The following is a 20,951-nucleotide window of genomic DNA, read 5'->3' as shown; positions in this document are numbered from 1 at the left end:
CTGTATTGATGTATTGTTGATTTAATCGATGGAAAAGAAGGCTAAAGTTAAGCCACTCCCCCAATGTCTAAGTGTTAAAAAACGAGCTAGCTGTACAGAATATAACAGGCTGTGTCTGCTCGTCGAGTGAAGCTTTCCTTTCTGTGGCACTGGTTAAAGTACCTATTTCACAATAAAAAAAAACAAAAAACGTGGATTCACAGACAGATCACCCCAATCAGTAAGGTAAGAAGCATAAGTATCGTGTTTATTTCATTATAACCATGCAAGTAGTTACGAAAAAAGCGGCTGTCAAATTGCGAACCAACCCTGACACAGACCGCATAACTAATCATGTTATTTAGCCCAGGATTGTTCTTATTTTTGTTCAGGGAAATAGAACAGTACCGACAGCCTGTAGGGAGTATTGAACTTGTAAAAAGCACAGCAATGACTGTTTTTTTCTTCTTTTTTTCATTTTTTACACTACAGTGTTTGATACAGCAGCAATACGTTTACTGTTAGGTTAGTAGTAATATTGACACTATTAATGTAATCACTACAAAAGATTATCACTCTTCATTATTTTTAAAGCAATTGCCAGCCTGATCAAAGTTTAAGTGAATGTGTTGGTGGAGATCCTATAGAAAACAATCGTTTTAAGTTTTAAAACTTGTGGGACAGAAAAAGTACAGCGACAACAAGAAATGCATTTTAGGTTACAGTATATTAATTAAAAAACCCCCACGACCCAATGTACTAAATCTGAAGGCCTACATTGTACACCACTTTAGACACGTGACAGGATACGCCTCAGATTTCAGTAGGGCACATTAGTGTTTTAAAGGTGCGTTACTCTACATTGTTTGGGAATTTCGAACAACTCTAGCATTGATGCAAAAAATTGAATAATGGCAATGTAAGGGACGTGCTTAATGTTCTCCTGTTTTATACAAAAAGTGAAAATGAGTGACCTATTTCCACCAGATTCCAATTGATTTTTTTTTTTTTTTTTTAATGTGACATTACTCATAGTGCCAGTCGATGAAAGCCACTGGTGCAAATTTGCCACAGTGTGGGGGTCTTGATTAAGGTGTTAGGAAAATAGTCCAGAAAATGTTCCTAAAAGATCACAAACATAATAACTTTATTAAACAAATAACTTTTTACCTGTCGGAGTGGCTTATAGTTAGTTCGTCTGGACAGTGCCAGATCTCAGAAATATTACTGAACTCCGTGTCTCGGTTTGTTGTTATTGAAAGCTTGCCAAGCTGATAACAGGCTGTAGATTGGCAGATGCTACGGTGGCGGTCCAATGGTTAATTGCAATTTTAATACATTTGTAATAAGATATGCCTTACATATTTTCATTTGAATTAAATTGTCTTTCAAAAGTGTGTGTACTCAGCAGTTCTGATCAATTCTACAAGGTCTTAGCCCTAAGACTACTCTATTCTGTCTTATGAGGACATTTTCTTTTACTTGAGACAACTGACAGGGTGATCTTCTGTCTTCTGCTAGGATGCTGGGAAATCTTTCTACCTTATTTAACTGTTCAGTAATAATTTAGTAATGAAACTTCTAAATAGGTAGAGAGTAGGTTTGTTACATGCAAAAGATAGTTAAAAGCTATATTAACAATTGCTGATGTATTTTATGCTATGTACAACGTTTTGAGATGTTTTACAGGAAAGGCACTATATAAAAACAGACTGAATCCTAAATTATTAGAACTAGCATCATTACCACTGCCCTCGCCCTCTTTTTTTCTGGTTCTTTACTTGTACTTTATACTTCAGTTTGGAGTACAATACATACAGCCATACCGCTGCTTCCTGGTACCAAATCATATGTGTTTGTAGTTCATGCTTACTCTAACTATCCTTCTGCAATCAGACCATGTAGCCTACTTCAGCAAAGATGCCAGGATGCAGCAGTTTATCAGTATTTAACTGATAAATTAAAAAAGGAAATGAAGAACCAAAAGATTCCACAAGATAAGAGGCCCGGAACACTGATAACACAGTGTAACAATTTTTTGTGTAACAATTTTTTTTTTTTTTTGGTTCCTGGGTAGTAAGCGTTATTTCCTAATTGCTTATGCCTCAAAAGTTTAGCAAATGGCTATTATTCCCCACAAACTTTGCTTTTGTGACCAGGACAGTGATATTTTGAAATATACCTATTTTCCAGAACATTCCAGATAGATTCAGTGCTGAGTAAACTTGGAGTAACTTCTAGAACTTTCTAGAACTTTCCAGTAATATAAATAGTAGTATAAATACAGGGGCCTTAAGCCCACCAGTTCAGTTTAGTTCCAGCTGCCTAAGTAGAGATACATATCTGCATTTTTCTGAGATGGCATAAAGAGGCTGCAATGGTGGCATTCCTGATGGGTCTCCAAGGTGGTTTTACAAAGTTTCCCTGCTATCTTTGCCTTTGGGACAGCAGGGACACCAAGGCACACTACCACAGGTGGGACTGGCCACAGCGGACCGAGTTCTCTGTGGGGAGGAACAACGTCAAGTGGGAGCCACTGGTGGACCCCCGGAAGGTGCTGATGCCACCACTGCACATCAAATTGGGCCTTATGAAACAATTTGTCAGAGCTCTAGATAAGGAGTCGGCAGCCTTCAAGTACCTTCAAGACTTCTTCCCTAAGCTGTCTGAGGCAAAGGTCAAAGCCGGTGTCTTCGTCGGACCACAGATAAAGAAGATCCTGGAGTGCAATGAATTCCCCAAGAAGCTCACTAGTAAGGAGAAAGCGGCTTGGAACAGCTTTGTCACAGTGGTTCGGGGCTTCCTGGGCAATCACAAGGCCGAAAACTATGTGGAGCTGGTTGAGACTGGTGAAGAACTACGGCACAATGGGCTGTAGGATGTCCCTCAAAGTCCATATCCTTGATGCTCATCTTGATAAATTCAAGGAGAACATGGGAGCATACTCAGAGGAGCAAGGCGAGCGCTTCCACCAGGATATACTGGACTTTGAACACCGCTACCAAGGACAGTATAACGAGAACATGATGGGAGACTACATTTGGGGGATGATTCGTAAAAGTGATTTACAGTGTAATCGTAAATCCCGAAAAACTACATACTTCTAAATCTTTTGTAGTCATTTTTGTATTACTTTTGTACAAATACTTGTTAATTTGGATTCATATGTTGTTTTTTTTCTGACTTTATGTGAACGAAAAGACACAAATTCGCCCGTTTTCTCATTGGAAATAGGTAAATTTCAAAATATCACTGTCCTGGTCACAGAAGCAAAGTTTGTGGGGAATAATAGCCATTTTCTATACTTTTGAGGCATAAGCAATTAGGAAATAACACTTACTACCCAGGTACAAAAATTGCGTTACATAGTGTAACCTGTCAATGTTTAAAGAAGGATGCCCTGTCAATGTTTAAAGGGGTGCTGATGCTCATGCTTGTACTCGTAATTGCCTTTTAAGTAGTACCTATCAGCAGGTATTAAATAAATCTCTCCATTAATGTGTTGATTTCAAAACAAGAAAAACTGTCCTTCTCTCACCTATACAATTGAATACCCATCAATGGCAATTAACTTCTGCATTGAGTGTTTTAAAAGCCAGTTGGAAGCATATGTTCCTCTCATCCAGGGCACTGATATTTATAGTGCTGTACACCTGCCAATAAATGCATCTTAAAGGCAATTATAAGTATTATTACCTAATTAAAATTAAATATGACCCAATCAGTATATTTAAAGCTGCGCTTTCTCTATGACAAAAAATTGTGTGCTTTATTATATTTGACAGGTTTCTAGAAACAGTTGGATATGGGAGGCAGTTGCAGTCTGGGGATTCCCTCGGGAAAAGGACCAAACAATGTGGGATGCACTGATCTGATGGTGGGCCACACAATCCAGGTATCTCGGAGCATATTCCTATGCATGTTTGGGGAAAAAACTAAAGGCTGCACAAATAAAGGGATTGTTCATGAATCATGATTTTATAATGTAGGCTAATATGAAAAAGTGTATAATGTGTCATGAACTTAGGACTACATTAAGATCCTATACTAATGTATAGTTGTTAGTTAAACAGTTAAACAGCAGTATTGGACTTTTGGTTGTAATGATGAAATGGTTTTACAGAAAATAGGCTATAATGATTTTTACAGCTGTGCCAGTCAGGATAGCTACAGTATATTTTCAGCTCTAATTTGGGGTGACTCTAAAGAATAATTAATGTTGTCTTTCAGAAAATGTAGCCAGAGACAGAAATGATCTTTTTTTTTATTCAAACAGGGAACCTTCCTCCGCTTGTATTACCCATGTGAACCTTCTGCAAGCTCTGAACAGCCACCTTGGATCCCAAAGAAGGAGTATTTTAATGGTCTTGCTGACTTTCTTAAAATCAGCAGAAGCCTGGGTGATAGGATGTTGAGTTATTTGTATGGTAAGGAACTAAGGTGGTGTAATGTATGTTTACTTGCTGTATGTAAACATATCAATTCTAATATGATATTATTTCCAATGTGACGTTTTCATCTCTGGGTGTATGTTTTGGTGATGATATAATACAAACAACCTTGAAAAAATAAATAAATAAATAAACAAATAAATAAACAAAATGCACATTTCACACAAATATTCCTGAAGAGGCATGGTGCTGTACAAAGGTAACGTCTGTGTGCCACAGAGCTCTGTTTTCAAAAGGTAGAGTTTGCTACCTGAGATCAGAAATTTTTAATTTTTTTCGATTAACTCATTGAATTTGAGATTTTCAAATAGTTGAGAACATGAAGTAAGTTACTATAAAAATAGACACGTTTTTAAAATTATAAATTGGTGTTCAGTATATTTGATTAAGCTATTTATTTTCTGTTTAAAGGCTAGTGGCGCGTAAGAACAAAAAATGTGTTTAATTTAAAAGGGTTTATATAGTACTGTATGCAAACTCAAAACAGTTTTCCTTATACTTGTACCACAGATAATTAGGGCTGGGACAAATATCCGAATATTTGAACGAATATTTTTGCATTCGGATACAAAAATCAGACGTTCGTATTCGTTAGAAATGACAAAAATACCTTGCACTTATTTACTGCCGACAGTTTCAAAAATGGCAAATGAAAAAGAGCTCTGTGTTATATGTGAGATGAATATATACTATATATATATATATATATATATATATATATATATATATATATATATATATATATATATAATTAATAAAATAAAAAAAAAAAAAAAAAACAGGATCAACACAGCAGCTTGAGCCTCTATTTAAAAATTTTAGACAGAAAAAAGTTAAAAAAAAAAAAAAAAAAACAGATTATGCGCATGCACGCATAGTGATCTCTACGGAAAGCCATCTGGGTCAAAAACGTGTTGTGCTGCTTTAGAGGGGGGGTGGTTGCGGAGCTTTACATCTCCTGTTCGTGATAAACTGTTATATTTGCATTGCAACTGAAAATAAGTAAACCGCAGATGCTTAAAAGCAGTGGCAGTCCTGACAGTAAAATACTGTACTGTAATGTCATTTTAATTCAAAGGCCAGCGTAACTCGTACATGTAACACCGCATGGCAGTTAAACTAAGCACCCTCACGAGTCGTTCGCTTCTCAAGTATACTGTAGTAAAATAGGATTCTGCAGCCTTGCATAAACATAATCGTGATCATATAACAAGTTGCTTACCCGCCCATGTTTTGATGTATTGTCCTCAGTGATTGAGCACCATTGACATTTGTATACTGTATTTAAACTGCTGATGAGCAGAGACTCGCTTTTGCTAATTGTAATCATATCGGCCCACTTTTAAGAATCAATCGCTTGTAAGAATCAAATCACCCGGGACAGACGTGATTCTTAATAACAGAGTGCACTGTAATATTACAAGTGTCCTCATTGTTGTTTGTGTGTGTGTGTGTGTGTGTGTGTGGTGTGTGTGTGTGTTTTTTTTTTTTCCCTAATCAGGGTCCTATACAATTCCTGCTGAGTGGAATGCACCATTTAAGCCTGGAAACAAGTATCCATTAATTATTTTCTCTCATGGACTAGGAGCATTCAGGTATTTTTTATTTTATTTTAGAATTCCTCGTTTTCAAAATGTATTCAAAATCTGTCTGGTGGCACATTGCATGAGTATATATAGTTCGTGAGGTCTAGATTCTTTTACACAGAATTGAGGGGGAAAGTCTTACGTGTTTGTACAAATAAATATATGAAACAGGAAAAATAATGATGAAGTTTTATTTCGCAAGCCCATCCACCAAAAACAAGATGTATTAAGAGAAGCAAACCAAATGATAAGCCCTTTACGCTCTGAGCTAGATTCCACTGAAAAGTTGTTATGTTTTTCCCCCATTAGGAATCTGTATTCAGCTGTTTGCATAGAAATTGCGTCTCAGGGTTTTATTGTCGCCGCTGTGGAGCACAGGTAAGCACTGCAATAGAAAGTGTTTTTGCAAAAATGACGTGTTATAAAATCTTATCACTATGCTAGGACAATGCTTATCTCATATGGTGCGTTTTGTGTCTACATTTTGTGTTGCAAACCCACTTTTACACTCAGTTAAACTTGCTAGCTGGATATATATATATATATATATATATATATATATATATATATATATATATATATATATATATATATATATATATATATATAGTTATAGTTATAGTTATTTATATATAGTTAGTTAGTTAGTTGCTTCTCCTTCATTAAATATGTGATGAAACTAACTTTGTTGTATATATTCCATACCATTGTGTTTGTGCTGACTAAGAGTGTGCTGTTGTTAAAGAAACAGTAGCAAAGGAAAACATTGTCTCAGAGGAAGGGTGTTTGGGGTCCACAGACAATAGTACAAACTAGGTCATCACATTTTATCAGTGTAGTTCTCTGGGGCTATATGGTTAACATAAAGGCCCATGTGTGACAGAAAACAAACTGATTAACTGAACTCTATAGTCACTATAAGCAGTAATCCTCAGTAATCTCAGTCTAGCTTTGAATGCAGAGCCTTTTGTGCTGTAGAGTATTGGTATGGATATCGACAGCTGCAAAGGTAGATGGGTACCTTAGGTATATAAAGATATACTGAGGGACCAAAAAATAGACCGTAGCCTTCATAGCACACAATGCATATCTCCAGGTGCGTTGTTCAGGTGAAGGCAGGTATATCTTCAGCATTGAAAGTGTGTTGAATTTGGGCCACTGTAGCGTCTGTTTATTTAAAACAGTAGGCATCCTGATTCAGCACTTCCTGCAGTAACCTCAAAAAACACAGTTGTGCTTTGTGGTCTCATCAAACTGGAACCTAGTTTAGAAAAGGATGTTGCAAATTCACGCTGTTATCATCAGAAAATAAATGACTTTAACAGCAAAAGCCAGTGACACGATCACTGCTGAACATAATACATTTCAACTGTTTTAAATAATTGAGATAATGTTCAATAAAACTGTTGAGTTTTTAACTATACAAGAAAATGTTATCATTCAAAAAATATTTTTTTAAATAGTGTTATTAATGATGTATAACTTTGTTTCATTTAAAAAAAAAAGTATTTACAGTAACTCAAAATTGCAGACCAACGTACAGTTCTAAGAAAATTATTTAACTTGCATACCAGTTCTGTCAGATGGTCCTTTCACATAATTTACCTCAAGTTAAGCATTTTTTGTTTAAAATTTATATATAGAGATGGATCTGCTTCAGCCACATTCTATTATAAAGATCAATCAACAGAGCAACAACAACAAGTGTCATCTACACCTGAAAATCTTGAAGAGGAATGGCTGTACTACAGAACACTGAAACCAGGTGAACCAGAGTTTCCACTCCGCAATCAACAGGTATTAACAGCAAGCTTTAGTACCAAACCCTTAGATCTTGTCTGTCTGGTTGCCTTGTGTACTTCCATTTGAAATGACAGCTGAGAAAGGGCAGTAAACAACAGCTTTGTCTTTGTGGGTTTCTTTTTTTTATGTCTGTCACAAGCCGCTGCGAAGGAGGGGGGAGCAGCTGAAACTCTAGTTTACAAACAACCACACAAGTCTAAGATTTGGTAAAACCTACAAACTTAACAAATAACAAGCATCTGTTACTGAGATCAGTTTTGCTCAGTTTAACTTTATTGTGCTACTGCCAGCTCTAATTACCTTCCAAAGTCTGTCACACTTCACACATTTTTCCACATACAGTATCTAAAAAAACACTTATCCAATTGTCATGAAACTTGGTGTTATAATTATTTAGCATAAGGTTCTGGATCTCAGATTATGAGGATACCGGGGGCGTCTGTGTGATCGTCACACTTACAAATACATCACTCCAGTAAAAGTATGTCTTAACAGAAATAGACTGTGCTACAGCCTCAGAATCCTTCAACACAGGACAAGGCACTCCAATTTCCAGGGAGCTATGTGGTCCTGCCCACTGTCCAGGCTAGTGTATACTTCTTTTTTGGCCAGTCAGTAGACAGCCGTGGCCAAAAGGTTTGGTTCACCCTGTAGAATTAATTCATTTTACACCATAAAGTCAAATGAAACTTGCTTGAAACTTGAATTACATACCACTTTGTAGATTTCCATATACTCAAAGAAAAACTGACAAATTCAGGGTTCTCCCCAGGCCTTTTCAGCCGGGCGGGCCACCCAGCAAAGTGGCTGTCGGCGCCTGGCTGAAAAAACCTGATTCGCCCCTCTTGCAGGTGCTACTGTGCCTTTAACAATAAGGATTGATTGCGCTTCTAGCAGACTAGATCAGTTGTGCGTTGCTGGGTGAAAAAAAAAAAATCTTTGAACCATCTTGACGCAACATTTAACCAATCAGAGAGTTGAAGGGGCGGGTTTTCTGTGTTAAGCACTTCGAGAGGCTAAAACGTTAAAATTGAGTGCTAAAAAAAATAATCAATTACTTACAAAGCGAAAATAGTGACAATGAAAGCAGGGGGTCAAAATAAGCCAACGATTGGCGCAATCCATCGCCTAATGCTATATTTGCACCGTCTACTTTATTAAAAAAAACATTACGATTATTTTCGGGTATTACACTATGTAACACAATTTTTGTTCCTGGGTAGTAAATGTTATTTCCTAATTGCTTATGCCTCAAAAGTATATAAAATGGCTATTATTCCCCACAAACTTTGCTTTTGTGACCAGGACAGTGATATTTCGAAATATCACTATTTCCAATGGGAAAATGGGCAAATGTGTGTCTTTTCGTTCACTAAAGTCAGAAAAAAACAACATATGAATCCAAATTAACATGTATTTATACTAAAGCAATACAAAAATGACTACAAAAGATTTAGAAGTGAGTAGTTTTTCAAGATTTACGATTATACTGTAAATACATAAAAAAATGAAAAAAAGCGCAGCATGTTCCTTTTGTTATGATATTGTAACAATATGTAACCAGGTGATTGTGAGAGATATTGGTGGTTCATTTATAGAGGCTGTACGCCTTATAAGAAGAAAAGCATGATGGGATACATCAGCTGTTGTCAGCTGACATACAAATGCGTAAATGCAGAGGTGCTGGATTATTACACTCCGGTTTCATGCAACAGTTATAATGGTGACAAAACGTGTGTGAGCACTGTTGTGTTAAAAAAATAAATAAATAAAATGAACAATTGCATTAAAAAAAATGTAGAACTGCGAAAAACAAAAAGAGACGTGCATTAATAAAATGCCCTGAAAACTTAACATAAAGAAAACAATTTAAATGAAGCAATAAGCTCAATAATTAAGCTAAAAAGGAAGTGAAAAGGTTACCGTTTTTTTTTTTTTTTTTTTTTTTTGTTAACTCCAATAACCTTACATTATCTTTCCCAAGTCAAATCGTAGAGTGCCTAAATAAGCACGGGAATCTACCATAATAAAAAACAGTCATGAAAAAGAAAATGTACATTAAAAAGCCCAACCAGATATAGTCAGTGAAAGACAACACATTATTAAAATTATTTGTTGTATTATATTTAAGATAAGGCACATCTCTCTCTCTCTCTCTCTCTCTCTCTCTCTCTCTCTCTCTCTCTCTCTATATATATATATATATATATATATATATATATATACTCTAAGCACACTCTTAAACTCAGGAGGAAATAAAGAGGTTTGGGACTTCTGTAAGTGGAACGTTTGTGAACTGGGCTTGCAGTGTATCCTGATGACTTTTAATAATCAAGAAGCTCACACAGACTCATTCAATTTGAAGTTGTAATGAATCAGGGTAGTGCTTAAAAATTGATTATTAAATGCTTAAAAATGGTTGAATCCCAACTGACAGGCAATCACGGAGGTCCAGTGCCTTAAATGTTATAATAGCATTAATACTTCAATATGTTTATGGTTATAACATATGTTGCCCTTAAGCTATGCATGCATAAAGCTAACAAAACGCCCACCGCTAAATCCTAAAGCATCCAATATTTCACTTCTCCACAGCTAAAATATAAAACCTATACCCTTATAGTAATGCATCATTATAAAGGAAATATACATTCAAACTAGTTCTTACCTCCCAAAAATATATATGGAAGTGTAGAATATAATGTAAGGACAGGAACTGTCTTCAAAGGCAAAGATTTCTAAATAGGGCCCAAACAGCAGTCGGCTTGATCAGAGATCTTCAGAGCATAGATCAGATCAGCTTGTAGTTAGCAAGTTGAGTGATACCTGACTAGGATTTTTTGCTTCGCTTTTTGCGTCGGAAGTCTTAATTAAATCTCAAACATTAATCCGCCTTAACAGCTCTTGTCCTTCAAGTTAATAATATTTTCAAAACACCTGGTAACTCCTTCTATAATATTAATTAGCCATCATCCCATACACGTCTCCTACATCTCCAAAATGTGTAAGAGGAACTTTTGAACTGATGTTATTCTTTTTTTGGTACCAGGGAGTTCCTGAACACACCATGCACATGAATACATTGCAAGTATATGAAGAATACATATAGAAAGATGTGTTTAATATATAACACCTACCTAGGTTTAATTATTCCAATTCTGGTTTAAAATATATATTTCACTTTTAACATTAAAAAACATCCTTAATAGGTTGGCTTCATTACATGTATAGATGTGGTTTAACAATTAACTAAAACATACTGGATAAAGTCTGGTAGAAGGCTCATATCAAACTTCTAAAGTTTTCAATTACATATCAAGTTATTTTCAAATCCAGTTTATCAAGAACATAGTCAAAATATAACAGCCCCCATTTTAGCTATTCAATGCTTTAAACTCAACTTGACCTCTTTCTGTTTTTTACAAAAATCCTGTTCAGGCTAGTTTCAAACCACCTGCTTCTCTGTCGAAGTCATCCGTCATTAATAGAAGAGTCTTCTGTAAGCATTTTCTCAGCCGTATGGCATAACATGGTCCTAAGCAATGCCTCCCCCTCACTGGTTTTTACTAGATCTTCATTATTTTCTGTGATTTAATGAAGCCATATATAGTTCACCACTGACTCCCCTTTCCTGTACCAGGAGGTATTTCTTATGTGTAAAAAGATCACTCATTATAAAAACCTTGGATTTCAAACCCCCCAAACATTAAAACTCGCATTAGTTGCCAAAAAGTTATTTCCTACAATTACCCCTGCCTGGTAACGTTCCATTTCAAGCAAAGACAAGGTTAACAAATAAATTACGTTCTCTTTGGCAGATCCTACCATGCCTGACAGACTGGTATCGTTATATTTTGACTGAAGTTTTTACTTTAAGTTAATGTCTGCACTCTGTTCTCTCAGTTTCAAACTCTTAGTTCTTCTGGTATCATAAAACATGTACACTTATATTCTGTTTGAATTATTCTAGAATATCTGTGTTTAGCTTAAAGACTACTTTCAGATCAAGCTTACTTCTTTTTTCTAAATAAGAAACTTGCTCGTGTCTGCCTTTCTGCTCGAGGTTATAACCCTTGAAACCAGTAGCTCAAAGACAAGCTTATCTCAATTCACAGATGTTTCTTGGTCAGCGTGACCTCAACCTAGCTCACTTTTAACTCAGACTTACAAAGATACAATAATATGTGTCACTGTTATAACAGAATAAACAAGAATATAGAATGTTATAACATAACTATAGGTTAATACAGAGCATATTATAACTTTTTGTATGAACAGTGTGTTTTAACGATTTGTTTAGTATTTCTGCTGGCTATATATTCTTTAAAACACAGTACAGTTATTACACTATTTTAACACACATGCAGTTTCACAAATGTTCAATTTGCATCCCAAAGATCTGCCTCTTCCAGTAGCTGTCACAGCCTTGGGTCAGTTTCTGCTTTCAGTGAGTCTGTCAAAGCCACCACAGGTGTGTCTTTAAAAGCGAGATACCTTCAAAAACTTAAATCTTGTTAGCAGAGCTTCCATCTTGACATTCCCATCATCAGTGGAAGACTTCAAATAAATGAAACTTTCCATCAAAGAGACATCTCTCTCTGCCACATAGACCTTTCACTCAAAAAAGGTGATTGCACCTTGCACAAGGGAAGACAGGTTTTAGGTTCATTCGTGACATAAGGCAAGTTTATTTTTCCGTTAGAAGTGCTCCTGGCTATAATGTTCTGCTGCCCGGCTGTACAGAATTTCTGGAGAGAACCCTGAAATTGAAAAATGTGACAGTTCGAAATGTAATGTGAAATACTGTATTACTGTTATGGCTTCCACTAGACGTTTGCAATATCATTTTGCAGTCTCTTTGATAAAATGAATGTTAAATAAAATATCTAAATTATTTTCATATAGTTCTCAATCTTAAAACTCTAGGTGATGCAACACTTACCCATAGCTGTATATATAAAACAGTGAATTGCAAATGCACTCATTAAAATCTTTCACTTGACCAGTTTGTTACATTTAAATACTGGTCACACTTTCACTTAAATTCTTAATCTTTTATTATTAAGTTTCTATTCATGTTTTTTTTTTTTTTTTCAACAGGTACAACAGAGAGCCAATGAATGTATTGGGGCTTTGAATCTTCTGACTGATATAAACGCAGGACAATCTGTTAACAATGTGCTAAATCTACATTTTGATTGGTCCAAGCTCAGGGTAAGAACTCGACCTAGATCTTCAGTTGCATTTTTTATATTCTGCTATACAGTGCTTTTGAGTATAAAAACCTTGTGCAGTGTCTTAGAAGTAAGATTATAAGTAACAGCTGTCAGCTTGTCAGCAGTTACCCAGCTTGTTACTAACACATTTTAGTTTTAAAACAGTATAACTGCATGGTGAAACTTGATTTGTTTATTAAGAGTATTAGAATCTGGTGTTCCCGAGTGGCGCATCCAGGAAAGGCGCTCCACCTGGAGTGTTGGATGTGCACTATAGCCTGGGGATCGCAGGTTCGGGTCCAGGCAATGTCACAGCCAACTGTGACCGGGGGTGGCGCACAATTGGCTGAGCGCTGCCCCGGTGGGGAGGGCCTAGGTCGACGGGAATCCACGGCTCAACGCCCATTAGCGACCCATGTGGCTGAGTGCGCCTGTGGTTCTGCAGTGTAGCCGCCAGATCTGTGTTGTCCATCGGCATTATAGGTCTGGTGGCCTCGCTGTGGATCCGCAGTGCAAAAAATGACGGATTGGCAGGTGCACGTTTCAGAGGACGCGCGCTCCAGCCTCCGTTCCCCGACACCGGTCTGACAGAATGTTCTAGATCACCGTCAATGCTTCGATGCGCGCGGTATAGTATTTAAGTGTGAGAGTACCACCTTCGGCAGGGGGGTTGCAAGTGGTGAGCCGAGGATACAGATAATAATTGGGCACACTAAATTGTGGAGAAAACCGGGGTAAAAATTTGGATGACGATTACATTTTTAAAAAGAAAAAAAAAAAAAAAAAAAAAAAAAAAAAGAGTATTAGAATCTCGGTATAGATTTTCAGTTATCTTTCAGTTAATCAGAGTAGCAAAATTTGGGGACATACAGAGAAAACCTTTGCTGCTCCCTTGCATTTAGTTAGATATATTTTTGCATGAGTTTGTATTTAGTCGTCACTGCAGATGGATGTTACCATGTCACATTTTTGTTTCAATGCCGCAGGACTCTATGGATTTGTGTAGAACTGCGATCATGGGACATTCTTTTGGAGGTGCAACTGTTATCCAATCTCTCTGCAGGGAGACAAAGTTCAAGTAGGTTGCAGATTATCTTGTCAATTTAACATGGTGTCTTTCCATGGTATCATTACACTAATACCATTTACTTTACTGACTAAGATAATGGTATCAAGAACACCTTTAAGTAGTTATTCTTTGAAAGTATATCTGAAGCGATAGCTAAAGCATTTTGTATCTTTATAGTGTACACTTTCTAGCTTAAAAATAAGTGTGAAAAAGATGTGTGTTTCACTTTCTATCCAATTTGCAGGTGTGGCGTAGCTCTGGATTCATGGATGTTTCCATTGGAGGATGAGGTGTATGCTAGAGTGACCCAACCGATACTGTTCATCAATTCTGAAAAATTCCAGTGGTTGGGGAACATCCTGCAGATGAAAAAGCTTGATTCAGACACTATACAGAGGAAAATGATAACAATCAAGTAAGTAACACTGCTGCATGAGGTGGAAGTATTGAGATAAAAAATGCCTCACAAAGAATTCCCCACAGTGCCAAGCTAACAAAAAGAAAACAAAACACTGAGGTAATAAAAGGGAGTCATTTATTACCTCCTACATCATCTTAGCTATTTCTTGCTAGTACTGTGATCTATACCTTATTTGTTTTACAAACAATGAGCACTTAGCTAAATGCAGCCCTTAATATTTGTTTTAACTTACAAGATGTAAGACTCCCTTTATATGACACATTTGATTTACTACACCAGGGCAGTTGTATATGTTATGTTTAAGGTTGAATGCATTATTTAAACACCTACTGCTGCAAATTTTATTAAACATGTTCTGTGTGACTTAAAACAATTTGTGCTTCCAGGGGAACTGTTCACCAAAGCTTTCCAGATTTCACGTTTCTGACTAGCCCCTTGATTGGGAAGATCTTCAAACTGAAGGGAGAGATTGACCCTAACATAGCCATAGATCTGTGCAATAAGGCATCATTAGCATTTCTTCAGAGACACTTAGGTAAGACGTATGCTGTTTACACTGGAGTGTCTGGTTGTTAGAACCTCTCACCCAGCCTTTTGACACAGTGGCTCCCTTGCTCCAATCTCTTACGACTTGGCTACTATAAAGCACTCTCACTGCAATACATGTGGTAAGATGGCTTGTTGCCCTTTATGACCACTTCCATGAGATCTATTAATTGTGCATACCAGTATTAAAAGCAAGTTTGTTTGATTGGATTGGATTTTTCCTTTCATGTAATATGAATATTATCAAACTTAGAGAGTTTATAAGACACCACAGTATTACCTGGTTTGAGTGTTGTTTTTCAAGTCAAACCAATGTTTTTCATAGTTGTAAACATTGAAGTAAAATGTATACATGAAAAATATCTGTATGGTTGATGTCCTGAGGGTAAAACAGCATGGCACTGAAATGTTAGTGGTCACTGGACAATACCAGTAATGGAATCCTAGAATACATAGACTGACTATAAAAAACAGTATATCAAAGCATGTGGTCTGAATCATTGCTATGGCAAGAGGCAGTCATTTTACAGAACAGTGCAGGTATGCAAGTGGAAATAAAAGTCTAGACTGGTAAACCATTTCAAATTACTGGCTCTTAAAAATATAATAAATTGCTTGTTTTCAGAAATTCACAAGAATTTTAATCAGTGGGACCCACTAATCGATGGGAAGGATGCAAATCTTATTCCAGGCACAAACATTCATCTGCCTTCTACAAATGATACTACAAAAAGAGAGTGAAGAGGACCCATTCTGTATTTCAAACAGAAAATACATTGTGACTTTACATGCAAGAAAAACCTGAGCAAGTTTGCTCGTGCAGTGGGCCATTCCCTTACCTAATACCTGACTTCTGTTAGTGCAGTTTGTGCTGCTGTGAACCACGTCTGCACTTACCATTTGAAGAATCAGCCATCGACGTATGAATTGGACTCTTCCTTCTGTTTCAAATCAAACTGTCTGTTCACAAATATCTTATTCCACTGAAAGTTGTTTTACGGTACAGCCTTAAGCTTCTCAACCATTTTAAGGTTTTCTTGAATTGTTAAAACCATGTGTTTAAGTTTACTTGCCAACATGTTTGAGCCTCAATGGCAGAGTCACTGACCTAATGGAACCTGCGCATGTGTAAAATAATGCGTACGGTACAGTACATCATTATTTCTTCCTTTTTTGCAAGCACAGTTAATCCACCCACGGATAATTGAGAGTTGACTGTATATATCGAAAAGAGTCTACAGCTGTACTCGCATCATTAAAATACACCAGAGTATTGTAGAAATAGTTAAATAATGAATAACCAATAGCACGGATATATTTCAGTTAGTCACATACAGCACAAAACACAAATTCAACAGTTTTGGAAGTAAATGATGTGCAATACAGATAGTCTCTTAAAGTTAAAATTCTTCTGACCTGCAGTATCATATGGTATATATTTTTTCTGCTGTTTTATTGTACCTGATGATTTAAAAAATAAAAAATAAAGTGCAGAATTTTGGTTTGATTTGAAGATAATTTCTTGGACGAGATTTAGGACAACTGCAAAGACAGACAGTTATTGCAGAATGGTGTAGCTTATGTGGATGGAGTGTCAGATAAAAACTGTAAATGCACATTTGATAAAAGTTTTTACTGAGCCATGCAGAATGTTAATAAGTGTCCTGAAAAAAATGAGGGAAAGAGTCCAGACAGCAAACCAGATGTGTTTTTCATGCATTCTGTAACCCAATATTACATCACTTTCCTGTGATTGAGTCAGGAAAATACTGTAGCTGTTAAATCGCCAGCACCTGGCCATCTTGCTCAAGACAAGACTGGGAATCTGGCCAACAAATAGATTTAATTAATGCTTTTTCAGAGACTCTTACTCATGATGAGATTGTTATACTGGACTTAATATCATTGGTTTAGTTTAGCACTGTACCTCTTACATAAACAACATACTAAATAAAACTGACTAAATGAAGGGTTAAATTGTGTGTAACAATGGTAAGGTTTAAATAGTGTAAAACGTGCAGTATATACCACTGTAGCATCTAGTACTTAAGCATTTTAATATACTTTTAATAATAATTAAATTGACTAACTCTTGCTGAGAACTGAACTTTTTCAATACATGTAATGTCTGAGAACCTTGTGAAGCAGTAACACCCTGTGCAGTTGCTGACTGCCTGCCAAGACAAGATAGGCAGATACATATATAGGGTCTGTGTTGGAGAAAAAAAGGTAAGGAGAGGGGCTCTCTCCTTGTCTGGGGAATGTGTGGGTTGTGGCAAGTAGAGGGTGGGGATTAGGGTATACTTATTGGTATCCTGGAGCACTCAGAGTTGGAAAAGAGGAGAGAAAGCCATCATCAACTGTCCAGATTCTACAGTTAAGTGTTTACATTATCTGTTAATCTATATTAGGTCTAGTTCACATAGAAGTACATTTCTCTGTAGTTTTACCTGTATTAATAATAAAACATGATTACTGTGATTTTGAATTGTGTCTTGCCTGGTGCTTCTACTCTAGGGTCTCAATAGATATTAAGGAAACCGTAGGCCTTTTTTTCTTATACCACCAAAGTAACCATGTGGTGTGATCTACAACATGGATAGTAACAGTAGGGCTACTGCTTTTCCATTCTTGGGGATTGCAAATTCAGTTTTAAAAAATTGGCCAATTCGTTTTTTTTTATAATTTTTTTTATCAACTTAATTAAACATGACATTTGAACATAATTACAATGTTGATAGTAAAATAAGTAAATGAATAAATATTACAATTTATTTATTAAATTCAAGATTTTCAATAAGACTCTTGTTGATGTAATAGTAAGTAAAGCACCTGAAGACACTTCAAACCTGTCCTAATTCTTATAAACATCACAGCTCACTGCTAGCAAGCAGAAAAATGTTAGGTTATTATCATAACTCTGGTTCCCTGAAATAGAAATGTAACCATTACTTTTTGGGTGTTTACCTCCTAAACACCCCGAAACCTGAATATTCTATACCAAAGCTGCTCAGCCGAGCCTGTGACGCACTCATGCCCACCCCAGTGTGAATAAGACAACTGCAGGCTCAGATACCAGCATCATTTTACTTTCAAGCATGCAGCAATCATTGACGCAGCAACCTTGAAGGTTAATGGTTACATATCTATTTCAGGGAATCAGGGTTATGATAATAACCTAACATTCCCTTTCAAGTACGAAATGTAACCATTACAGTATGGGTGAGTGTACAAAAGCCATCGCAAGTGCAATATTGCAAAACATCTGGAATGCTACAAGGCTAAGCCAAGAGGCTGCCTTGTGCGTTACCATTAGGAACCCCAGTAACAAGTAGCTAGGGCTAAAAAAAACAAATTGAGGGAGAAACTCATCTCTATGATTGTGTTGTAAGGGTCAACTCGGAAGCCGCCCGTAATACTCCAGCTCCAAAGCCAGGATTGTGAAGCTCCACAGCATTTAATCTGTAGAACCTAATGAAGGTATGGGGAGTAACCCACACCGCTGCACTGCTTATGTCTGACAGATGCACCCTGGAATAAAGCCCATAAAGTTGCCATGCCCGTGGAAAAATGGGCAGTGAGCTTTCTGAAGGTGGCAAGTTGGTCAGCTCATAGGCAGTCCTGACTGTCTGCTATCCATTTGGCCAGCCTCTGCTTAGACAGGGCTTGACCATGGGACTTAGCCCCATAGGAGACAAATTGTTCGGACTGCCTCCAACTTTTAGTCCTGTCAACGTAGTATGCCAAGGCCCGTATCGGGCAGACTATATGGATCTATCACTCCCTATCAGACTGGAAAGGAGGTGGATGGAAAGCCTCTAATTCCACAGACTGGTTGACATGATTTGCAGATAGTCTTTGGCAAAAAAGGCAGGATTGGTACAGAGTGTAATCTTTGTCCTGGCCTGTGTAAAATGAAGGCTTCAGAATTGAAAATACCTATATCTCACTCCCCAGCTTTGAGGAGGCGACAGCAAGCAAACAGTCACTTGAGTGATAAATAGTTCAGCTCATTTGAATGCATTGGCTCAAATGGGGGCTTCATAAATGCACTGAGCACCATGTTTAATCTCCAGCGATGAACAATGTCCTTCATAGGTGGACGAAGCCACAGAGCCCCTTTCAAAAGTTGCCCCACCAAGAAGCTTGAGCTCCTGGGGAGAATTTGACATGGCAAGCTGAACATCACCTCTGAAAGACGCTCCACTTGCACCTGTACTAGGAACATGTGGACGCTACTCTGGCATTTTGTAGGGTGTCAATAACCCTATTGGACAGACCCAGACCTCTAAAATGCAGCCGTTCAGGGGGGCCAGACCCCGAGCTACAGGCTTGATGGGTCAGGATGCCATAAGGTCCACAGTTCCTGACTGAACAGGTTTCAGCGCCTGGGCAGTCTCCACAGCAGGCCACTCAGGAGCTGCATCAGGCTTTAAAACCAGTCTCTCCTGGGAACAAGGAAACTGCAGTATAAAGCGCAAACTTCAATAAATGAAAACTTTAAAAACAAAACACAGGAACAAAGTAACAAGTAAAATAGGCACACAGGCCAAAACATTTAAACCAACACAAAAACATAGGCTGGGCATTCGCCTTCACTATTTAAATACAAAAAAAAAAAATAATAATAAAAACAGTGTTCAGGCTGGGCAGATCCTTCACTGAATTTTAAAAAAAAAACTAAAAGTGCAGAAACAGAGTAACAAAACAGTGTATACTCACCAAACTCCTCTTCCCCCAATGGAGCCCTGGGCTCTCCGTTTTAAGTTTTTGGCAGGGACAGGAACTAGCCCCATCCCTGCCAACCACAAAACCTTACACTACTTAGAGGTAGCAAATTGAGTTTTGGGTACAAAAACACTACCAAATACACATTAACTTCTACCCTTGTAATGTACATGTTTATGTATACAGAGATCCCTTTGGAAAGATTTTATATATTACTTGAATCATCTGTTTGTTTCTATCCCGACTCATATTCTTGGTCACTCACTTGATCTGCTTATCACTCGTGGTACAGACATCCACAATCTGTTTATCACTGATCTTACAGTTTCAGCTGTTATTTCTGAATTAATAAGTCCAGTAAAACTCCCACCACGTTCTATAAAAACCTCAATCTTTCAATTCCACCACCACTGAAATTCTTAGAAGCATTGTACACCTCAGCTCTTGCTCAATCCGGATCAGTGTACATGTTAGTTGATAATTATAACTCCACCCTAATATATCTTTGATATGGTTGCACCAATCAAAAATAAGTGGTTTTTAAAAGATTTTCACCCTGGCTTAATGATACAGCACATATACTTAGACCATAAACTTCCACATAAATGGGAGAGACACCAAACATCAGGTCTTTCATCTTGCCTGGAAATAGTCTGAAAAAAATCATAAATAAAAATTCATTCCCAAAATGCCTAATTCCACAATCAATAGCCCTAGATTCAAGAAATGTTTGATCAAATGTAGGTAAAAAGATATAAAGTCTGATGTGTACTTGAGCTAGAGTCCTGCATCTGGTCAGGTACCTGCAGGTTTGCAGGTCAAAAAAGGGTCAGAATTTCAATTGTTTTCTGTCTTTCACCATACTAGTCTGTAACCCTTTCCCAAATAATGTATTAAAAAGGTAAATGCACCAGTTTGTCCTACACTAAAGCAGGAGGCAATTACAGAGGAGTCAGCTGGCTAAGCAGTATTGTTCTCCATTTGATACATCGCAAGATCTTTATCACGTCTGCTTGGCGCTATTATAAATGCCTGTGGACGAAGTGAAACGAGTACAGGGTTTATATCAGGTAGTGTAGAATAATTAGAGGTAAATTAGACGTGTGGAATTCTTTTAGAATCATAGCAAATGATTCTAACTAACGTGACTGG

At 37.1% G+C, this 20,951-nt stretch overlaps 1 protein-coding gene across 1 annotated transcript; it reads left to right on the top strand.

The window, feature by feature from the left end:
* The first annotated feature begins 87 nt into the window (after positions 1-87).
* On the top strand, positions 88-17,432 carry pla2g7 (phospholipase A2, group VII (platelet-activating factor acetylhydrolase, plasma)). Its single transcript, XM_041249705.1, has 11 exons — positions 88-225; positions 3,765-3,874; positions 4,256-4,406; positions 5,932-6,025; positions 6,326-6,394; positions 7,660-7,813; positions 12,920-13,033; positions 14,022-14,113; positions 14,349-14,519; positions 14,912-15,060; positions 15,697-17,432. Exons 2-11 carry the CDS (start codon positions 3,785-3,787, stop codon positions 15,810-15,812), a joined length of 1,200 nt encoding a protein of 399 aa, XP_041105639.1. The 5' UTR covers positions 88-225; positions 3,765-3,784; the 3' UTR covers positions 15,813-17,432.
* Positions 17,433-20,951: the final 3,519 nt, after the last annotated feature.

This window comes from Polyodon spathula, chromosome 5 (assembly GCF_017654505.1).
Source record: "Polyodon spathula isolate WHYD16114869_AA chromosome 5, ASM1765450v1, whole genome shotgun sequence".
NCBI lineage: Eukaryota > Metazoa > Chordata > Actinopteri > Acipenseriformes > Polyodontidae > Polyodon > Polyodon spathula.
This window is presented reverse-complemented; position numbering and strand designations above follow the sequence as displayed.

Bases quoted from the DNA above. Each gene is read 5' to 3' on its own strand.
- pla2g7 (XM_041249705.1), top strand. From the start codon at position 3,785: ATGGGAGGCAGTTGCAGTCTGGGGATTCCCTCGGGAAAAGGACCAAAC. The intron at 6,026-6,325 runs GTATTTTTTATT...TTCCCCCATTAG, and splicing joins CATGGACTAGGAGCATTCAG to GAATCTGTATTCAGCTGTTT. The intron at 14,114-14,348 runs GTAGGTTGCAGA...TCCAATTTGCAG, and splicing joins TGCAGGGAGACAAAGTTCAA to GTGTGGCGTAGCTCTGGATT.